General features: G+C 36.8%; 1 protein-coding gene across 2 annotated transcripts; it reads right to left on the minus strand.

The window, feature by feature from the left end:
• Positions 1-1,110: 1,110 nt before the first annotated feature.
• On the minus strand, positions 1,111-6,458 carry LOC137950567 (uncharacterized). 2 transcript variants are annotated; one of them, XM_068797113.1, is made up of 3 exons: positions 5,980-6,458; positions 4,669-4,817; positions 1,111-1,977 (listed from the first exon to the last, which is right to left on the minus strand). In XM_068797113.1, the coding sequence occupies exons 1-3, from the start codon at positions 6,227-6,229 to the stop codon at positions 1,303-1,305; spliced, it is 1,074 nt and encodes a 357-aa protein (XP_068653214.1). In that variant the 5' UTR covers positions 6,230-6,458; the 3' UTR covers positions 1,111-1,302. The 2 variants fall into 2 exon arrangements, with proteins under 2 accessions (XP_068653214.1, XP_068653213.1); XM_068797112.1 differs by having other exon boundaries at positions 1,111-1,983.
• Between the last annotated feature and the right edge of the window lie 15,758 nt (positions 6,459-22,216).

A 22,216-nucleotide genomic window follows, 5' to 3' on the forward strand; every position in this document is an offset into this window, starting at 1 on the left:
ATAGAAATTTTTTGTAATTTTCTAGTAAGTCACTAATAGTAATAGGATTTTATTTAAAGGGCCTTTTTGGAAATATATAACATAGGAAAACATTTTTAGTTTTTCCTAAAATATAAATTTTCAACTTAGGGCACTAAGGAGGTCATAGTAAATTTAAGGCCAAATTCAAAAATTACAAAATTAGCTAAACAACATTTGGGGTAAAAAAGATTAATATTGGTACATTCTAATCCATTATCGAGATTCAATCCTAAACTTCCCCATCATTCTTTTTTTAAAATATATGCATAATTTTATATATAATTTATTTGACATATATTTTATCTAGAGTATTAAATGTAGGTTAAGCTCGAACTCAACTAGAGATCGAGCTCAAACTCGGTTAAGATTATTAGGCTCGGGCTCGATTACAATTTTAGGCTTGAAGTTAGGGTCAACTCGAGCTCGAGTTAAATATTTAAATCAAACTCGGCTCAAACATAAGAAGGTTCGGACTCAGGTGGATTTGATGACACCCTTATGCCCAATTTTAAGTAGAGGTCATGCCCAATTTTATGTAGAGGTCATGCCTAATTTTATGTAAAATATATGCCCAATTTTATGTAAAATGTATGCAGAATTTTATATACAATTTATTTGACATGTATTTTTTGAAAAACTTTAAATGTATGTTGGAACTCGAATTCAAGACATGTATTTTTAAAAAATTTTAAATGAATGTTGGAGCTCGAACTCAGCTCAAACTCAGTTAAAATTATTGGGCTCGAGCTCGATAACAATTTTAGGCTCGGCTCGGCTCGATACCACCCCTACTTATAGATTGATAATGCCTTAGCTTTAAGAGTATATGAATTGAGAATTTTTTTCAATTTTTTTCTAAGAACGGTGTTTTCCGTGAACATACCTATGTTTTTACCCCTCAAAAAAATGGGGTGGCAAAAGTATAGTGTTCTTGATATAGGTAAAAGTATAATGTTCCACATGAAAGTACCCAAGTGGTTTTGTCATTGCTGCTTTGAAAGAAAATAATATACCATATGTTTTGAGCCTTGTAGAAAATTACCTCCAATCCAAGTATTAGATAAAGATCAATTTTTAGGGGATGTAAGGATTTACCCGTTTATTCTAATGCCTTGTGTTTTTATTTTCTTTCATCGTTTGAAGTGCAATGTGAAAGATTATACATACAAGAAACTGATGAAATATATGAACATTCAGCTAAGTTAGCTTAACTAGAAGCTTTAAGAGAATTCTGTACATTTTAATTTTTTTGGTCAGGGCAAATTTCTACAACCAGATTCATCACCCGTCTTGCTTAGGCTTCCTGCTCAATTCTGAATAGGGTCCACCCATAAGCTGCAAAATCTCCTCCCACAAACCTGAAGAGGATTCTTCTGACCCACTAGTAATCAGATCTGCACTACAAGCTGCAACAAACCAATAATCTGCTTCAATCTCCTCTCGCAGCTGATCAAGCTGCCAACCCGCATATCCGACAAAGAATCTGAAGTCTTCAGATTTTAGAACACCCTTTTTCACCAAACTAGCTGCTTCAGGTAAACTGTTTCTGGCACCAAAGCTTAGACCAGGAATAACCTGCTCAAATGCTGGAACTTGGGGTGACTCCTCTCCAGTTTCTAGCAAGAACATGCTGGCCTCAAGGGGGCCCCCAAAATGGAGAGAACAGTCAGAAAAAGTAGTAGCAAGATGCGTATTTGATGGCTTCACGTGTTTGATTTTCTTGTGGAGTGGGCGGTTTATGACTACTCCAAATGGACCCTCATTTGCGTCTTTGGTACCAGATCTGAGAAGAAGAATAACAGTTCTTTCAAAGGTGCGGACTCCATCAAGTTTCTCGGTGGCCACAAGAACACATCCCATCTCTGGTACAGGAATTGGATGTGCCCATTTCAGTCCAAGTGGTTTAGATGACTCACTTGGCACTGAATCATGAATGCTATCACCAACATCCAACAGCTGCTCCTAGAAAGAGATTTCAACTTCATCTGTTACTTTCTGGTTTCAAAGTGTTGAAAAGCAAATCATAAAGTTAAGACCTCAAAACAAACTTAGAGCTCCCTACTGATATAATATAATTTTGTGTTTATTCTTTGTAATACAGCCTTTCTGTTATGATGATTAAGTCTCGGAAAAGTGTAGCAGATGAAAGATTTTGGTACACAGGAAGGTCAAAAATATTTGAAATGCCAAATTTTGATACTCTTCATCTGTTACTTTCTGGTTTCAAAGTGTTGAAAAGCAAATCATAAAGTTAAGACCTCAAAACAAACTTAGAGCTCCCTGCTGATATAATATAATTTTGTGTTTATTCTTTGTAATACAGCCTTTCTTTTATGATGATCAAGTCTCGGAAAAGTGTAGCAGATGAAAGATTTTGGTAATCAGGAAGGTCAAAAATATTTGAAATGCCAAATTTTGATACTCTTCAGAAAATGGTATGTCTGGATAATCTTTTTAGTAATTTTGGCCCAAGTGTCAAAATTGGAAGCTTTAACTTATATGCAAGCACAGGCAAAACACGTGTCCATACTAACAGGGTGGTAATAAGCCAAACCAGTTTGCAAACAGTTCGAGTTTGGCTTGCATTGACTTGACATGGCTCAGTTTTTAACCAAACTCAAGTCGAGTTCAAACTTTGAAGTGAGCTCGTCAATTGGAATGAGCTGAGCTCGAAGATGACCGAGCATGGCTTGCAAGCCCAGCTCAATAAGACCAGATAATCAGCGGGAGGGTTTATGTGTGCTGAAGAGTTTCAGATTTGAATATTACCGCTCCAGTCATTTCACATCCTTTTTTTATTCTTTTCTCTAACTTAATGCTTCTCTCCTTTTTTTCCTTTTTCTTCATCTAACATCTCAACTGGTTTCATCAACCTTCATTGTCCTCTCTCAGAGGCAATGACAGATGGATGTGACAAGCTAGGGTTGGAGGAAGACGCCGCAGAGACCGACAACGACAACCGCACTGTGCGGCCCAACTCCGATGATGATTTGGACATAAAATCAATGGGAGTGTGCGAGAAGTTTTAGGGTTTTCAGACTGAAAATGTTGTGCACTTGAAGTTATGACTTTCATTGAGGAGAGATCGCCATGGTATACCTCTCCCTCTTTACCCCTTCTTTCTTTCTTATCTTATTCTTCCCTTTTTACCTCTTTTCCTTAATTCTTCCTCTTCACATTTCCTAAATCTGGGAGTAGCCCCAGGTATAGAGATAGGGGGATGATCGCCTCTCCTATATTCCTCATTTCTTTCCCATGATCAATGAAACCAGAGCTGAAGGTATTTTTTTTCGAGCTGAACTCAATTTGGTGTCCAGGCTTGAATTCGAGCTCGAACTTGGTGATACAAGTGCAAGCTGAGCTTGAACCAAACGTACCATGGTTTGAGTTCGGCTCGGCAAGTTGCGACTCCTACATAATACCAATTCATCAACATCTAAAAGAAAGTTTCGTCACTATTGACTCATATTTTTGGCACATGAAAGGAATAACTCTTACATTTCTATATATTTCTGAGGCACATGTCAAAATTGTTTTGGGTGAACAGGTAAACATTATTGTGCCTTCTGCAAACCATTTAAAAACGTAACAAAAAAAATGCAAAAAGAGTATGAAAAAGAGTGCAAAAGGTTTTCCGTTAGAATTAATTCTTACAAATAAATTATGCCCTGGTGGTCAGCTGCCTTAACAGTCATCTTCTGTCATCTTCTGGGCTCCAATATTGACTAGTGCAAAAGTTCCCTCTACTTCCATTTTAAAATAGTTATGATAAAGGCTAGTTAAGTGGGTTGGTAGGATTTCTGGTTGATTTTAACCCCAGGTTATCTGGCACTACATGACCAAGCTGCTACCTGGGTAACAGACAGACAAGTGTCTTAAGGCTGGTGTATCTTTTCATACAAATGTCAGTGTATTTGCATTTATACCATGCATATAATCGGTACATTAGGAATCAAGAAGAAGTACGTCCAGTGGGTTCCATAATAGCTCGATCCATCTTTTGTTAATGTGAAGCCCTAGGTCTGTCTAATTGGAACATGTAAATGGTAAAGACAGCAGGGATTAGGAACTACTTCTACATGCAACAAAACTTTGCTGATTAATAAAGATGTCCAAAGCACCTATCTATCCTCATATAGAATGATTGATTTGTTTTTTACTGATACTTCCAGTATTTAAAACAACCACAAAAGAGCTTTCTCTACAAGGAATTTTGTGAAGACCAAGCTTCGCAATAGAATGAAAGATGAATTTCTTGCTGATTATTTGGTCACATATAATGAAGAGGAAATTGCAGAAAAACTCGATATGAAGTTAATCACAGATGACTTCAGAGATACAAAAGAACATGAGCACATTTTAAGTAAAATTTCTAGCTTATAGCTCATATTTGACATTGTTTGAATGGTTTCTGTTTTAAATTTATAAATATGTTACCATTTCTGAAAGTAAATAAATTTCATTTGAATAAGTAAACTATGTATAGTCCCCCCCCCCCCCCCCAATCCAATAGAAATAAATTTTCTAGCCCTGCAACTGGAATAATGACTCACAGAAAAGAAGAAAAGAAAATATGGAAATGAAAAGCACTTGACTAAAAAAAATTAAATATTAAACCTAAAAATCTTAACAGTATTTTGAATTTACCTGCTCAAGAGCCACAAGATTTGCTCGAAAACTTCGCCAGTCTGAGATAATATGATGGTGCTTAGGAGTTCTGAGGTCCTCAGATCTGTTTCCGTCACCAAAGGTCCCTTCAAGTTCATCTCCCTCAGGATCTGGTTGATCATTTCTTCCTACAAAAAAATCCATGCCAAACAGTCAATTATGTTAATGAGCTTAACCAAATGAGAAATTTTTCTTTTTTTTTAATTTCAAGCATTTCTTTTTTATTCCTAAAAAGTTAGTCTTTCTTTTGCAAACTCTTGTTCAAGCTCCCAATGATCTTTCATGTTGAAGTTCATCATATTTTCTTTTCCCCTTAAATCAAAGATCAAAGAAAAGAACAGCTCTAGCAAGCATGAAGAGTAGATGAATAAGAGGAGAAGAAGGAACAGCACAACGTGAAGACTGCTTACAATTTCAAAGTTTAATGTACCTACATCTTCAAATGAAGATACATCAACGTACAGAGTTTTAACAACAAATGTAAGCTACACATGAACCTCTTTGAAGAAGTTTTAAGTACTCAAATTTAACAGTTTTCAGATCAATCACCTAGTTTCATGGGAGGGCATTATGATCTTAAAATGGTAGTAATGTAAAGTTTCTTGTTGTAAATTTCACAATCTGTAAACCTGGATGATTGTACCAAGTTAAAACAGGAAAAGGCACACTGGCGGTGCCAACATTAGTCTTGACATTGCAAAATTGACCTGTGCTTATTGTGTTTTTCTCACAATGATAAAAATCAACAAAAGAAACAGATTAGCCAGGGCTAACCTTGTTCAACCCAGTTGAACTGGTTTACCTGGCTATGACATTAGGTCCTCGCCGAGGTTGGCTTTACAACTACAGTTTTTTATTATTTTAAGAGAGCTGCCATGTGAGAAAAGAACAACCAGTTTCTTCATATTAATGCTCTAGTAGCCAGTAAAATTGACAAACTGTTACAGGAAGATGCTTCAAATAAATTGTGGATTTACAGTAGGGGTGGCTGTAAATTGATCGGAGGCCGCCAAATAAAGAAAAGGCCAATGATCAGAGAAGCACGCCGCCATTGGACATGCTAAAAAATCTCATCAATTCTCTTTGCCATGGTTTGGGCATGATCATAAGACACATATACGGTCAACAGTAACTACACTGTATCGGATTGAGCAACAGAAGAAAGCAAAAGACCAAAGCACCGAATTCTATCAGGAGAAACCATAGAGTCGACCGAAACACGCCAGAAAGAACCATAAAGAAAAAAACATCAAATTTCCACATTGAAGCAGTAGTACCATTTGTAATCACCTGAAGACGAGGAATTATCATGATTCTTCTTCCCCTTAGCTTTTACAACCAAGGATCTATTCAAGGACCTCGTTGACCTCGACATCCGGACTTCCAAAATCCCTCCATCTTCCCCACCGAGAACACCCCACTTGGAATAAGTCGGTAAAAAGATTCTGTCAGGCGACGCATGTCTGTAACGAAATGGGCAGATTTTCGCTGTGAAGAGTAATCGATTGGTGCCGTTGAGATTGAGAGAGCGGAAATCCATGGCTATTCTGAAACGGGTGTGGAACCAAATTTCTCGATCGGAACTCAGATTCTGACGAATTTGATCCAGGACTAGTGGCTTCGAATGTCAGGTTCCAGGAGATTAAACCAAGGGAAAGCAATAAAGATGGTGAGGCTTCCTTTAACGGACATAAATATGCATCAGTCAAAGAAAAGTCTCCGATTCGGAACGAAATTTCAATTTTCTCCAGATTTAGACCAAAGTCCTATGTAATTAAAAAACAAGAAAAGAAAAAAAAAGATAAACTCGTAAATGTGCAGCAAGCGAACGGCAGCCAATGCGGAAACTGAGCCGTTGAGATCGTCCAGTCAGCAATTAAGGCTGGGAAAATGGGAGAAGGCATCGGAGGATTTTTCTGAATTAGAAAAAGAAATAAATCTCCTGAACAACAGAAGTCAACTGTTATTGACCAAAGGAAACCCCTCGGGGAAAAAAGACGGCATAGAGCAAACGGCGCAAGTTAGGCTTTGTCGCAAAGACATTTGCGACAATATGAAGGGGCAGGCATGAGCCATCGTCTTCGGATTTCGGAACCTGATATGGGCCGGGCCTGCGAGAGAAAATAAATTTATGAAAATACATTAGGTTATACTTAAAGTTAAAATATTTAATTAAATTTAAACACAATTCAAATTATTATTATTATTGGAAGATAGGATCCAAGCCCATATGAGTAAGGAATGCCCATATATCCAAGTGTATTAGAAGATAAGCCCAAGCCTATAAGACTAAGGAAGACCCGTGCATCCAAGAGATATAGAAGACGGGTTCAACGCCCATAGACCCACACATAATGATGGCAGGATGGTAAATAAAGGAAGATCTCATAGGGATGACATTGATGTAATTAAATTAAAGTTCTAAGGTTAAAACCCTAAATCTTAAGTTTAAGGGTATTATTGTAATAACAATAGTTTTATTAATATATAAATACAGTTTCAAGGGGAGAGTTAGGACATAAGTCTATAACTTTTTCTTCCTCTAGTTTTCTCCTAAAGGGTCTCTCTCCCTTTTTTTTCTCCATGAGTTAAACTCACGGAGTCCTAAAAATCAACATGGTATTAGAACTTTAATTTTCAGGACTCGTAGTATAGTTTCAGAATTGCTAAAACCCGTTTTTTTTTCTTTTCCCGTATCTATGTTTTTTTATAGTTGCTGGAATTCGGTTTGATTTTGTTAGTTTTTCTCTTATTGCAGAGTCTTTTTTCTCTTAACAGCATCTCTGTTTGCGCTGGCACGAACTGTTTTCCCTTCTTGTTGCCATCATGCTTCCGATCGCCATCACTCGCTTTGGCAAAGTTGTGTTGTTGGTACGTGCTCTGCCATGAACAATAGTGTCATTACTCTTCTTGCCAAAGAAGACAACTTTGCTATCTGGCCGTTTCTGTTTATCGTTTCCTTCCGTTGATGGGATGTTATAGGAAAGTCCTGTTGCTTCTCCGGGATATTACTCCGGAAGATATCTCTTCTGCTGGATCATTTTTTTGCCATTGGAAACCAAGCCGCACCGTTCTACCAAGTTCTATTTTCTGTTGTCCCGCGTTATTCGGGAGCCAACGTCGTAGGGAGGAAGACGTCTGCTCTGTTTGGAGCCGTAGGAAAGAAGATGATATTGTAGCCGGATTTAACAGCAGATTTCGAAAACTCCACTGGTTTCCATATCTGTTTTTCTGCTGCTGCTACTAGCATATTTTTTTCTTGTTCTGAAGAGATCAAAATCGGCAGTCTCTAGCTTGGAAGGTTTCTATATGATTTTCTATATGATATTTCTGGAAGGTCTCTTCTAGAGTGAAGTTTCTTCGGAAAGTCCTCTCTATCCTGAATCTTGCTTTCTGGAAAGTTGCTTCTGAGCTCTGTTCCCACCGAGAGTTCTTCAGCATCGGAGAGGAAGAAGGAACTATTGCTTTATTTAGATTTCCTAAGATTTCCTAAGTTAGGAAAATTTCATTCCGCCAGTTCAGCGCCTGTTCCAGCCCAACTCGGACTGGTACGGGTCAACCTAGCAACTCGATGCTCTTGCTTCTGTTGAGCAGCACCAAATGACCGAGTCAACTCGGGTTCGGGTCAACCTGTCTCGGGCAACTTATTTTCTGCCTCGGTAAACATGTCTGGATCAAAGCTTATACATATTTCTACAGCGACTCGGATATATTGGTCTACTATTTGACTCGGCACGACTCGATAAATTTTTCTCTAGTTGGATTATTATTTTGAAGAATTGACAGATTATTCCTTTATCGGCATATTATTTAGTACAAATATTTGCATTAGATTATTTCATGGGTTATTTTACAAGGATTATTTTGGTTCGTATTATATGGGCCCAAGCCCATTCCAGTTGTTGTTATTGTGTCTCTTTTGATAAGACATTATTATTAAAGGAGAGGTGGCCTCATACCATTATTTATTTGTCCCTATCAAAAATATAAAAAATATCAGCGGTTGGGATTCTATGATGGAGGAACTTAATACCCTATCAAAAATATCAAAAATATTTGCAGCTGGGATTCTATGATAGAGGAACTTAATACCCCGTCAAAAATATCAAATATGTCAACAATTGGGATTCTACGACAGAGAAACTTCATACCCGGTCAAAAATATCAAAATTATCAATGGTTGGGATTCCATGAAGGAGGAACTTAATACCCCATAAAAAATATCAAATGTCAAAGGTTGGGACACCATGACGGAGGAACTTATTATTACATTTTTGTTACTTCCCCCCATTGTTGTCATATATTACTCTACTACTTGAGAGTCGTTGTCCTATGGAGGGACACAGTGGTGGAGGTGGACACTTTAGAGCAATGCCGATAGACACACTACCTACAGAAGACGGAGTGTGCCTTATATCTAGCATGAGTTAAAACTGGAGTTTGGAGCAATGTTTTAGCGGCTATGAGTGATTTACTTTCACTGATATTATACTAGCTAAGTCTCATGAACGAGAGTACCAACATGAGGGGGAATGTAGGAAGATGAAGGCATATCGGAAAATGAGCCATTTTATATAAAAAAAGATTTTATACATCATTTGCAGCATGCTAGGAGTTCAAGTTGTTCTCTCACCACTAGCTTTGAGGGAGAGTGTTAGAAGATAGGGTCACAACCCACACGACCAAGGAAGACCCACATATCCAACTATATTAGAAGATGGGCCCAAGCCCATAAGACTAAGGAAGATTCATGCATCCAAGAGATGTAGGAGATGGGTTCAAGACCCACAAATCAAGGAGAAGGCCCATAGGCCCACACACAATGATGAAAGGATGGTAAATAAATGGTAATCTTATAGATATAACATTGAGGTAATTAGATTAAAATTCTAAAGTTAAAACCCTAAATCTTAAACCCTAAGTTCAGGAGTATTATTATAATATAGTGGTTTCATTAATCTATAAATAGAACTTCTTCTTCCTCTAGTTTTCACCTTTGAGGACTCGTAGTATAGTTTCAGAATTGCTGAAACACGTTTTTTTTCTTTTCCCGTATCTATGTTTTTTTTATAGTCGATGGAATTCAGTTTGATTTTGTTAGTTTTTTTCTTATTGCACACTATCTTTTTTCTCCCGTATCTGAGTTGAGCCGAGTTGACTCGGCTTAACATCATCTCTGTTTGCGCTGCTTGCGACCGACGCGAAAAGGCAGAGCCACCGGCTCGAACTGTGTTTCCTTCTTGTTGCCATCATGCTTCCGATCGGCATCACTCGCTTTGGCAAAGTTGTATTGCTGGTCCGTGCTCTACCATGAGCAATAGTGTCGTTACTCTTCTTGCCAAAGAAGACCACCTTGCTATCCGGCCGTCTCTGTTTATCGTTTCCTTCCGCTGACGGGATGTTATCGGAAAGTCCTGCTACTTCTTTAGGATATTACTCCAGAAGATATCTCTTCTGCTGGATCGTTTTTCTGCCATTGGAAACCAAGCCGCACAGTTCTGCCAAGTTCTTTTTTCTGTTGTCCCGTGTTGTTCGGGAGCCAATGTCGCAAGCAGGAAGACGACCGCTCTGTTTGGCGCCGTAGGAAAGAAGATGATATTGTAGCCGGATTTAACAATAGATTTCGAAAACTCCTCTGGTTTCCATATTTGTTGTTCTGTTGCTGCTAGCATATTTTTTTCTTGTTCCGAAGAGATCTGAATCAGCAGCTTTGGCTTGGAAGGTTTCTATATGATTTTCTATATGATATTTCTGGAAGGTCTCTTCTGGAGTGAAGCTTTTTCGGAAAGTCCTCTTGATGTCTCGAAAGTTGCTTCCGAGCTCTGTTCTCGCCGAGAGTTCTTCGACATCGGAGAGGAAGAATGAACTGTTGCTTTATTTAGATTTCCTAAGTTAGGAAAATTTCATTGCGCCGGTTTAGCGCCGATTCCAGCCCAACTCGGACCGGTACGGGTCAACCCAGCAACCCAAGGCTGCCCTTTTAGCTTGTCTTATTTTCTGCCTCGGTATACATGTCAAAGTTTATACATATTTATGCAGTAACTCGGATATATTGGTCTACTATTTGACTCAGCACGACTCGATAATTTTCTCTCTAGATGGATTATTATTTTAAAGAATTGACAAATTATTCTTTGGTCAACATATTAGTTGGTACTGATATTTGCATTAGATTATTTCATGGGTCATTTTACAAGGATTATTTTGGTTCGTGTTATATTGGCCCAAGCCCATTCCAACTGTTGCTATTGTATCTCTTTTGATAAGATATTATTATTAAAGGAGAGGGGGCCTCCTACCATTATTTATTTGTCCCCATCAAAAATATAAAAAATATCAACAGTTGGGATTCCATGACGGAGGAACTTAATACTCCGTAAAAAATATCAAATATGTCAACGGTTGGAATTCCATGACGAAAGAACTTAAAACCCCATAAAAAATATAAAAAATGTCAATAGTTGGGATTTCATGATGGAGGAACTTAATACCCCATAAAAAATATCAAATGTCAAAGGTTGGGACACCATGACGGAGGAACTTATTATTACATTTATGTTACTTCCTCCCATTAATGTCATATATTACTCTACCACTTGAGATTCGTTGTCCTGTGGAGGGACACGGTGGTGGAGGTGGACACTTCAGAGCAATGCCAATAGACACACTACCTACAGAAAATGGAGTGTGTCTTATATCCAGCATGAGTTAAGATTGGAGTATAGAGCAATGTCTTAGCAGCTAGGAGTGATATACTCTCACTGATATTATGCCAGTTAGACCTCATGAACGAGAGTATCAACATGGGGGTGAGTATTGGAAGATGAAGGCATATTGGAAAATATGTCATTTTATACAAAAAAAAAAGATTTTATACATCATTTGCAGTAAGCTTAGAGTTCATGTTGTTCTGTCACCCTCAGCTTTAGGGTAGTGTTGGAATATAAGGCCCAAACCCACATGACCAAGGAAGACCCAAATATCCAAGTGTAATAGAAGATGGGGTCAAACCCATAATACCAAGGATGACCTATGCATCCAAGAGATATAGAAGACGGGCTCAAGGCCCACAGATCAAGAAGAAGGCTCATAGGCCCACATACAATGATGGCAGGATAGTAAATAAATGATCATCTCATAGAGATGATATTAATGTAATTAGATTAAAGTTCCAAGGTGAAAACCCTAAACCCTAAACCCTAAGTTCAGGGGTATTATTTTAATAAAATAGTTTCATTAATCTATAAATAGAGCTTCAGAGGGAGGATTAGGACATTAAGTCCATAATTTATTCTTCCTCTGGTTTTCTCCTAATGGGTCTCTCTCCCTTTTTCTCCATGAGTTAAATTCATGGAGTCCTAAAAAATCAATAATTATAAAAATAAATATAAAATAATATTGCATTATTTAAATTATATATTTTTTCAAACTATTTTAGTTATTATTTAAATATTATAAAATAAGAATTAAATAATAATTACAAACTATTTCAAATAAACGGTTAGATATGATTTATTACTATAACTTTGTCACGGTTGGAAGAGTAAACACCACGCGAGCACTCTCGAAACCTCTTCTTGGTCGGTTCTCCCACGCCAATATAAATAAAGCTGGGTTTGACCGTAGCCGCAGAAGTTGCGAGCGTCTGGTGTGGGTTGGAAGCTCTTGTGCCCTGTGGTTCGACGTCTTCGCTTTGCCAAGCATGTCTTCGAGACAAGGTGAAAATCTTCTTTCCCTCTTCAAGAACAGGGATATTAGCATCTGATTTCTTTTCTCATGATTTGTCTCTCTCTATTTCTATTTTCTAGGTGGAAAGGCGAAGCCTCTGAAGCAGCCCAAACAAGAGAAGAAAGAATATGATGAGGTTTCTTATTCTTCAACTTACCTTTTTATTCTTCTAGCTATTAGCACTATTTCTGCTGCGCTTTCTTTGTATGTTTATTGCTAACAATTATAGCTTACAGATCTCTTTTTGAGTCTTTTGTGATATGCGGATACTGTTTTGTCTGGTAAACCCAGATAGGGTTTGTATCTCCAATTTCCAGGATTGGAACAAGGGTTTCTTGCTTGTTGAGCCTTAGGATTATGCCTTTGTAAGAACATGTTGTGCTTATGCTCTCGTAGTACTTCTTTCTCTCTGTCTTATCAAATGAGGCTCCGTGAGTTTTCTGTGCTATGCGATCTACTTTTATTGACTATACGGATACGTTTTGTTTTCTTCAGCTGTCTCAGACTCTCAATAGAATAGAGTCCCGTTATTTCTTTTCGGGGTCTTTAACTTTGAAATTTTCTAGGTGGTAGCTGTACATAATCTTTATATGTTTGTACAGCTGAGGCTTGAACTGACGTTCCTTATGTCTAATGTTGTCCCTGTTTCTTTTAACTACCCTGGATTTCGAACTACTTTAGATGGCCGGGTTTGTTCAGTGTGTTATTCTTCAATTAATATCTAGGGTTTGGTATATTTTTTGTTTATTTTGATGATCAAACCCCCTTGTTTGTGGCATCTTTTTCGTCCTCTTTTACCTTGTCATAAGCATCCAATGGAAGAAAATTTCATGGGTTCCGTGGTTTGGATGGATGAGTTCTATGTAAATCTTGACCTGGAATTTAGTATATATGCTACTCATTTTTTGTGGACTGCATGGATATGTTTGCTGAGTACAAATCAGTCGAAATCTTGTGTCTGCTTAACCCTTTGAATTACACGAGTTTGTTAGCTGTTGTCTAACACTACACATTGTCCAACTCCTGATCTGAAACATATATGTACTCTCTGTGAGAATGCTTCTTACTGATTTGGTGGTTTTGTTTTATTTTATTTTATTTTTGTTTAGTCTGTAGTTTGTTTTTCAAGTTTTAGCAGCTTACTTTTATGCTGTTTCTAGTTCTTCATCAACTAATGCAATTTTTTTATGAGAACCTGGATTTTTTTGTTTAATCTTTTTCTTTTTTTAAGTCAATAAAGGGTATGTTTAGAAATCACAGAAAAGAAAAGAAATGAAAAGAAAAGAGGAGAGAAAGTCCTTTTTCCAGTGTTTGGCAGCACAGATTCTTGAAGAAAAAAGAAAATATGGGAGAAACTTACTTTTTTTCTTAGTTAATGGACCTTCTCTAAAAAAAAACATGGAATTTAGAGAGAAAAGAGAAGGAAGAAAAATTTATAAATAATAAAAATTATTAGAGAGAAAATAAAAATTTATTGATAATAATAATACTTACAGATATTTTAGTTGTTAAGCTTGTATATAACTTTAATCAATAAAATTTTTAAAAATTATTAATTTTTCTTTTCTTTCCCATTTTCCTTGTGTATCCAAAGAAGAGAAATGATGTTTTTTTTTTTTCTCTTCTCTTCTCTTTCTTTTCTTTTCTCTTCACTGTGTTCTAAACACAGCCTAAAGTTGTGTCCTCTATTGTGTCTTCTGTGATATGACATCGGATATAGGATTTCAGGATTTTAGAAAGGCTCTGGAATGAGTCCTCTTTTAAGGTTTTCAAGTTTTGTTTCAAGTATTGAACCTGAACTTTATATAAGGTTTCTTCGTTCCTTCACTCTGAGTTTCTCCTTCCCGTAGGCCTTACTTGTTTTGATGCTTACATGGCCTGATGCAATTCTGATCCTTGGTTTGTCTAACATTTTTGCCTTTTGCAGCTTGACCGGGAAAACATTCAAAAGAGGAAGGAAGAAGAAAAAGTAAGTTTTGATTTGGTCATGAAAGCTATCACTTCCTATATATACAAAAACAGAGAACTAACTTGGCCATGAATGCGCAGCTGCTGAAGGAGATGAAGGCTAAAGCGGCTCAGAAGGGGGCATTTGGAGGTTCTGGGCTGAAGAAGAGTGGGAAAACATAGACAAGTGACCGGTTTCTGTGCAACCTCCTCTGCCAAGAGCTCTAATTACTTGATGCAAAATCGTTTAGCTTGTGTCCTGGAAGACCATACGTATACGTTATGTTGGACCCTAAAATATGTGTAGTTCCAGGCTCAAATGTGTTTAGTCGCCTCTCAGTTGAGTACTTTGCTAGTGATGAAATATTTACTGTTACCTGGCTTTTCTGTTTTTGAGTGGTCATGATGGTTGGCAAATTTGGGGGGTGTTCAGGGTTAATGAGTATAAGCAAAAGAGGAATCATGCAAACGGCAAAGATTTTTCCTTCTCGATATTCTCCTAGTAGTAATCTCCGCCCAAAAACCATGTTCAAGAAAAAATCAATTTTCGTTTTTTCAACAGAATGTTAACTTTCCCTTTGTGCAAAGTTGGAAGACAGGCCTTGCTGGAGTTGGGAATGCATTAGCCCTCCATCCTGGTCTCACACCCAAGGGCCGGTACATTAGACCTTGCCTTGGAGGAAGTTGTGAAACAACCCCAGGGGGGATGAGGAGTATAATACAGTGGAGGATATTCAGAGGGTATAACAGCAGTGGTGGCTCCTGCCATAGCTGCCTTATGTTGTGCCTACTGCATTTGCAGTTTGGTTCTCCTGTTCTCCTTCCTCCACATATGAAGGCTTTGCATGAAACAAATATCCTAAATGAGAAAATGCAAAGGCTCAGATGGGATTGAGGATTGCAATAGAGGAGCACTTTACCATTGTAATAGTAAAAACAATTCATGGAACACGTCTTTCTATTGTGATTTAAACAACACAACAAAGTGTTTTAATATCCATGTAGGTGGTCACAGCCTTGTTGGCTTCTTTTGGGGTGGAAAAACACAAATCCAGATCCCATTCTAATTGCTCTTTTATCATGCATTAGTTTCATAGTGGTGATGGTTCCACATTGGCTGAAATGCTCTCAAATCAGAAATACTGGAGAATTGAGCATATAACACATACACCTTACGAACCATGTGGATGACAAGAAGAGGTAAAAGAAAACCTTATATTTTTGCATTTGCTCATCCCGCCTTTCCTCAAACTGATGGCGTAAAATCTGTTCATGCTCAGCTTTCTTCTGGGCCCATGCAACATACAAAAAGTTCAGACCCTGTGAAACAGAAATCAACATAGAAGTCGATATCCTACCTTCAATCTATGCTACAAGAAGGGAGAAAAGCAACAACTTACCAAGTTTTACACCATTCATCTCCAATGCTTGTTTTGCATCATCAAAGTTTTCAAAGTTCACAAACCCAAATCCTCGTAAATTTTCGTTGCACTCTTTTGAAATAACCAAGTTTTGAGAATTTGGGAAAAATGAAAACTTGGTTATTTCAAAGGAGTGCAACGAAAATTCATGAGGATTTGGGTCTGTGAACTTTGAAAACGCTGATGATGCAAAACAAAGCATTGGAGAGGATGAAAGGTGTAAAACTTGGTGATCTGTTGGTTTCTCCCTTCTTGTAGCACTGATCGAAGGTAGGATATTGACTTCTATGCTGATTTATGTTTCATAGGATCTGAACATTTTGTTTGTTGAATGAGCCTAGATGAAAGCTGGGCATGAACAGATTTTATGCCATCAGTTTAAGGAAAGGCGGAATGAGCAAATGCAAAAACATAAGGTTTTCTTACCTCTTGTTGTCATCTACATAGCTCGAAAGGTGTATGTGTTATATGCACATTTCTCCAGTATTTCTGATTCGAGAGCATTTCAGCCAATGTGGAACCATCACCACTATGAAACTAATGCATGATAAAAGAGGAATTAGAATGGGATTCGGATTTGTGTGTTTTTTCACTCCAGAAGAAGTCCTCCAAGGCAAGGACTAATGTACCAGCCCTTGGGTCTGATACCAGGATGGAGGGCTGATGCATTCCCAACTCCAGCAAGGTCTGCCTTCCAACTTTGCACAATTGACCCTAGCATGTGTGTTCCCTTTTGGATGCATTTATCAAGTTGTCAATCTCAACCCTTTTCGGACTCACATGTTGGGGGGTATTGTAAAGCATCGAAAAAATTATTCTTATTCGTTTTAGAGTTTCTTCAAATTTTCTGGGTTTCTCAAGATTTTTTTTTGTTTTGTTTTTTGGGTTGGCTGAAGCCAGTGATGCAGAAGGGGAAGACAACAAAGATTCATCTTTCTTTTACAATGAGATCACTTGTTATCCTTTCTAGAATCCAAACACTATGATGTAGAAGAAAAAATGGCAATGATCCTTCAACCATCTTTGTCAAATTTTGTTTGAAAGATCTTACAATTAAATTACTCTTGATAGTTGATACTATATGTGCACGTGTGCAAACATTTATACATCAAAATGTCAAGGTTGGTGCTTTTCTACAAATTTTCTTTTTGTAATCAACTTTGTAGCTTATGTTTTTACAGATCTTGTTTTGAAGGATAAGAGTTTTGTGTATGATTTGGCTGGTCAATGTATTAGGATGGCCTAATTATGATTTTAAGTGCCGTGCAAACCCATTCAAAATAGGATGGTCTTCCAATGCCTGAAAACCATCATCTTATCATCTTTGTGTGTTACTTCTCTCTGTGCTCTTTCAGGCTCGTAATCTTTTAATGTCGTTGCATCCTCTGGAAAGAGTGGTTATATCAACAATAATTGGCTGACCATGAGAGATTTATCATCATTAAAGGGTGGTTTCTATGCCCCAGATACATTTTTTCTTGTTGGTGTACTCCTATTTGTGATGTCCCAATATTGAGGTTTGTTGCACACCTCCTATTCTTTGCTTCAATATAAGTATTTAGACATTTTGATTAATTCTTTGGTGCATTTTTTGTTTCGTTGTACATTTTGTTGTATAAGTGAATGCATGTATGTTGATTTCTAGGGCTGACATATAAACACAAGAAACCTCAAGGAAAGGAGAAAAGAGCAGAACTCTAACTCTTGTGAGAGAAGAGAGAAAAAACCAAGAGAGAAATAAGAGGAAAAGAGATAGGTTTAAGGACAAATTTTGAGGTAAGCAGAGAGGCTTGAATGCTTTATCCTATGCGTTAAGGCTATATTTATAAATATGGGAAAGTGTATACAATGACTATAATGCCCCCAGGGCTATACAATTCAAAGGAAAAATGACACAAGAGGCCATACACAAACTTGTATAATTAGAATTCTATGCCATTTCTATGAAGTTCTCTTTATGTATTAGCCATGTCACCCCTACACAAATGGGTATCTTTTAGCACCCCCTCAAGCAAGTGTTTGTAAATTCATTTTGCAAATAATCTACGTCAAGAAACTTGTCTACTTAATTTTTTTTTTAAATCTAGTGAGGCTTTAAAAAAAAAATTTTGATTGCCTTACTTTGATTCATCTTGTTTTTGTGCATATCTTGCTTGTAGTCTTTATCTTTTCCTCATCTTGTCTCCCCCTTACTTGGGTATTCTAGTTATATAAAACTTGACTACCACAACACGTGGAATTCTTCATTGTTGGTTACCTATTTCTTGTACTTCTTCCCCACAAGCTAGAGATCTCTTTATTCTTTATCAAGAGACCCACCTTGCACAAAATAATAGTGAGAGAAAAAAATTATTCCTATTTGTAAGACAAAGGTCCATATACTAGTTAAAACAGTTATAGTCTAAACCACACTCTGTTCAATTTCAAAGGTAGAAAATGGCTCAACTTCAGGGCACATAAAATAGACTAACTTTTTTGTGGTAGATCAAATACAAATCACCTATTGGGTAAACAATAAAAGACTTGACTCAAGTTAGATGTTGAGCATACTTCTATACTTTTTATGTAGTGGGTCTATAGGCATTACTCTAAAGTAACGAAAACACAAGATGATAAGCTGAAGAAATACAAGAGGAAAACAACTTTCACCAGAAGGAAGTATGCAACATTCATACATCCAAATGAAACTACAAAGATACTATATATATATATATATATATATATATTTGAAAAACTCATAGAGAATATAAAAGTAGAACTGAATTAAAAATTTTGACCAAGTATGATTTTTGGGTGGTGGCCAAGTTTGACTCAAGAGGGAGATAAAAAATAATTCCTCTATGAACATGATGATTGATAAAAATTTTAAAAATATCTTCAATAAGAAAGTTTTGAGATGAAACATAATAATGGAAAAAAAATTAAAATAGTCTTCTCATATAAGTCAATTACATTTTAACACAACTTAACCAATTTGGAAAGAAAATATTCAAGAGATAAATTTTGGAATAAGGTACATTTAGGACATCAATATTTAGTTTAGAATGAGGAAAAAAAAACTTTCTAAATAAAAAAAATTCAGACTTTGTTAAAAATGAAACTAAATTCATATAGGGAAAGACTTTACTAAAGGAAACTAATGTGATGTGAGATTTAACCAACATTAGCAACTCAAAAGTGAAGGAAAAAATTGGCTTAAATTCGGATTTTCACATGCAACATGGTACCATCTTGACCTTTGATTCTTCTAATGTGGATGTCTTTCTAGAAAGATTAGATTGATAAACATAACCTTTGACTTTCTTGTACTTCTTCTTTCTTGAACTTCTTCTTCTACTTCTTTCCCTCAACTTGGGCCAACATATAAATACAAGAGATCTCAATGAAATGAGAAAAGAGTGAAACTCTAGCTCTTGTGAAAGAGGAGAGAAGAAACTAAGGGAGATAAATAAGAGGAAAAGATAGAGAGGTTTAGGGATAAAATTTGAGGTAAGATGAGAGACTTGAATGCAGCCTTGAAGTTGTATTTATAATTGTGGAAGATGTTTACAATGACTACAATGCCCTTAAGGTTACGTACTTCAAAAGAAAAAGGACATACACCAGTTTACATAATTACAATTCTATACCATCTCTATGGAAGTTCTCCTCATTTACTAGTAATGCCACCCCTAAACACGTGGGTGTATTTTAACAACGTAATTCGTATAAATTGGAAATTTGTAATGTAGTCAAAGAAATTCACAGCCATTATGGATCTTTTATAGCCCATATGTGTGATTATGTAATCTCAATTTGCCACCTACTCATGTGACTCCCATTATTTTGAAATTGATCGTTCCACAACTTTTCACTCCTTACAGTTGTGTCTCCACCTAAACCCTAAAGCCTTTATCATTCATTGGTTGAACACACAAACCTGACCTACGTAATCAATTTTTGATTTATTTACAAGTCTTTATAGGTGCTATTACTTGAACCGTAGAACATGTCTTATTGGAGCTTCGTAACACTACATCAAACCCCTAAGTTCTTTACAGCATGTGGTTGTGGTGGAGAAAACAAGCAAAGTGGGAAAATAAAGGATCTTTAATTTGCTCTTTAAGGATGAAAAAAGCAAGAGAGGATGAGAGAGTGAGAGTGGGATTTGCATGAATTATAAAGTGATCTTTTCAAAAAATTTCAACATCCGTATGTTCGGCTTCCACACTTGACTACTATGATTTTAAAGTCCGTATCTACCATTCTTTTCCATATTCTTAGATTACTCCAATCCCGCACTTGATTTCTTTTTATTGAAGATTGAGAAGAGGAAGGCTCAACAATTTTGTTGTTGTTGTTGTTGTTGTTGTTGTTGTTTGTTTGAACTTGTCTGGCTTAGAGACTTTAACCCAAGAGCTTTAATGTACAAGACTATCGGTGGGATAGAGAAATATGTCTTGGTGAAAAATGGCAATGATCCTTCAATTGACATTGTCGAATTTCTTACACTTGCTCACAATTTTTCTCTATGTTTGATTTGAAAAATCTTCAAAGATCTTAGAAAAAATCGATCTTGCGTAAGCAATTTTTTCTATTTGGCATGGTCAAGGATGAAGTGGTGTACCTTAGACACTGAGAGCTCTCAACTCTAGGTGAAATCAATGTTATATGGTAGTCAATATAGTAAATTATATCTATAATGGTGAAATTTTCATGGTAGAGTTTTAGATTTGCGATACTTTTACTCACAATTTTTTTGGTAATCATAGTCCAGTTGTACATGTTATTGTAGTGAAATTTACTTTAAAAAATCATGAAAAATATTTGAAAATTTTTCTAGGAAAAATGTATTTTCGAGGGTAAAGGTTGAAATTCTACATCCAAAAATAATTTTTTTGTTGAAAAAGGTTAAACGCCTTGCTAGCAAAAAATGTATTTTTTAGGGTAGAGATGTAAATCACTTTAGGTAGAGAAAAGCATAGATGAATTGCTACTACGGGTGGGATGGTCAAGCTCGCCTCTCTCGCGTTTTTTCTTTCCTTCTTGACCAATACGAGAGTAACCTCTCTTCTTTTCTCCCATCCTGCTTCTTTTCCCTTCCCTATTGCATTTGGGCGATATTGGTGGTGTCTCCGTCGGTGCCGGCACCCACGTCCCTCTATGTCGGTGTAAAACTTAACTAAATGAGAGAATTGATGTGTTTAAGAATTTCAGTTTCAGATCTTTACAATGTATACATCGTATGGTATTTATACACAAACTCTCCATAACTTCCTCCTATACATAAGCTATTCAAAAATAACTCCATAACTTCCTCCTATACATAAGCTATTCAAAAATAAAAAACACTATCACAACGTAACAAAGTTGTTGGCCCAAAATATCAGTTGCAATATCCTCTGTTTTGACTGGGCATTCTTGTTCCGAAATATCAATTGCAATCTTCTCTATTTTGACTTGGCACTCTTGTTCCCTTGGCTGCCGTTGTGTTGTTAGAAGTAGGTTTAGTTTTATCTCCAATACGCCCCCTCAACCGAATGGGCAGATCATGAACATGAAGGTTGGTTCGCAGGAGATGAAAACAACGGATGGCAGTGGTTTAGTTAATAAATCTGCAAGCTGGTGTTTAGTGGATAGAAATGAGACTTGAAGTTTTTTAGCTAAGACTTGACCCCGAATGTAATGAAAGTCTGGATTATAGGATAAATCAGTAGCTCCAATATTATCACACCATAATATTGGACTTGTCACTAAGGGAAGCCACAAATCATGAAGTATGGATTGAAGCCAATGTAACTCTGCTGCTGTGTTGGAGAGGGGTTTATATTCTGATTCAGTGCTACTTCGGGCAATAGTTTGTTGTTGTTTACAACTCCAATTGATAAGATTGGATCCATGAAAAATGCAGTATGCCTCAATACTACGTCGGTCATCTTTGTCGCCAGCCCAATCGGCATCACTATACCCTTCTAGAGAATGATTTGAAGTACTTTGGAAACGAAGTCCATAGGTCACCGTAGATTTGAGATACCGAAGAATTCTCTTGACAACTTACCAATGAGTGTCTTTGGATTGGTGCATGAATTTTCTAACACGGTGGACCGCAAAAGCAATATCTAGACGAGTGAAGCCCAAGTAATGTAATACCCCAACCGTGCTTCGATAAAGTTGAGGGTCAGAAAAATCATGACCTTCAAACTTAGATAAACTGCAAGTGGTACTCATAGGAGTTGAACATGGCTTTGATTCATGCATGTGAGCCCGTTGTAGCATGTCAACCACATATTTTCTTTGGGTTAACAAAAGATCATGACCATCGAAAAAAGCCTCTACACCTAGAAAATAAGATAGAGTGCCTAAATCTTTGACGGGAAAAATACCTCCAAGTTGTTGAATAAATTTGTCAATCGCATTTGAAGAGGGCCCGGTGATGATGATATCATCAACGT

The sequence above is a fragment of the Aristolochia californica genome, unplaced genomic scaffold, assembly GCF_029961685.1.
Source record: "Aristolochia californica isolate CCGP_79_NKW_82.1479 unplaced genomic scaffold, dmAriCali1.0.hap1 SCAF_14, whole genome shotgun sequence".
Classification (NCBI taxonomy): domain Eukaryota; kingdom Viridiplantae; phylum Streptophyta; class Magnoliopsida; order Piperales; family Aristolochiaceae; genus Aristolochia; species Aristolochia californica.

Coding starts and splice junctions, on each gene's coding strand:
- LOC137950567 (XM_068797112.1), bottom strand. CDS start 6,229: ATGGATTTCCGCTCTCTCAATCTCAACGGCACCAATCGATTACTCTTC. Junction 4,818..5,979: donor TGATAATTCCTCGTCTTCAG/GTGATTACAAAT, acceptor ATTTTTTTGTAG/GAAGAAATGATCAACCAGAT. Junction 1,984..4,668: donor ATCTTGTGGCTCTTGAGCAG/GTAAATTCAAAA, acceptor ATCTCTTTCTAG/GAGCAGCTGTTGGATGTTGG.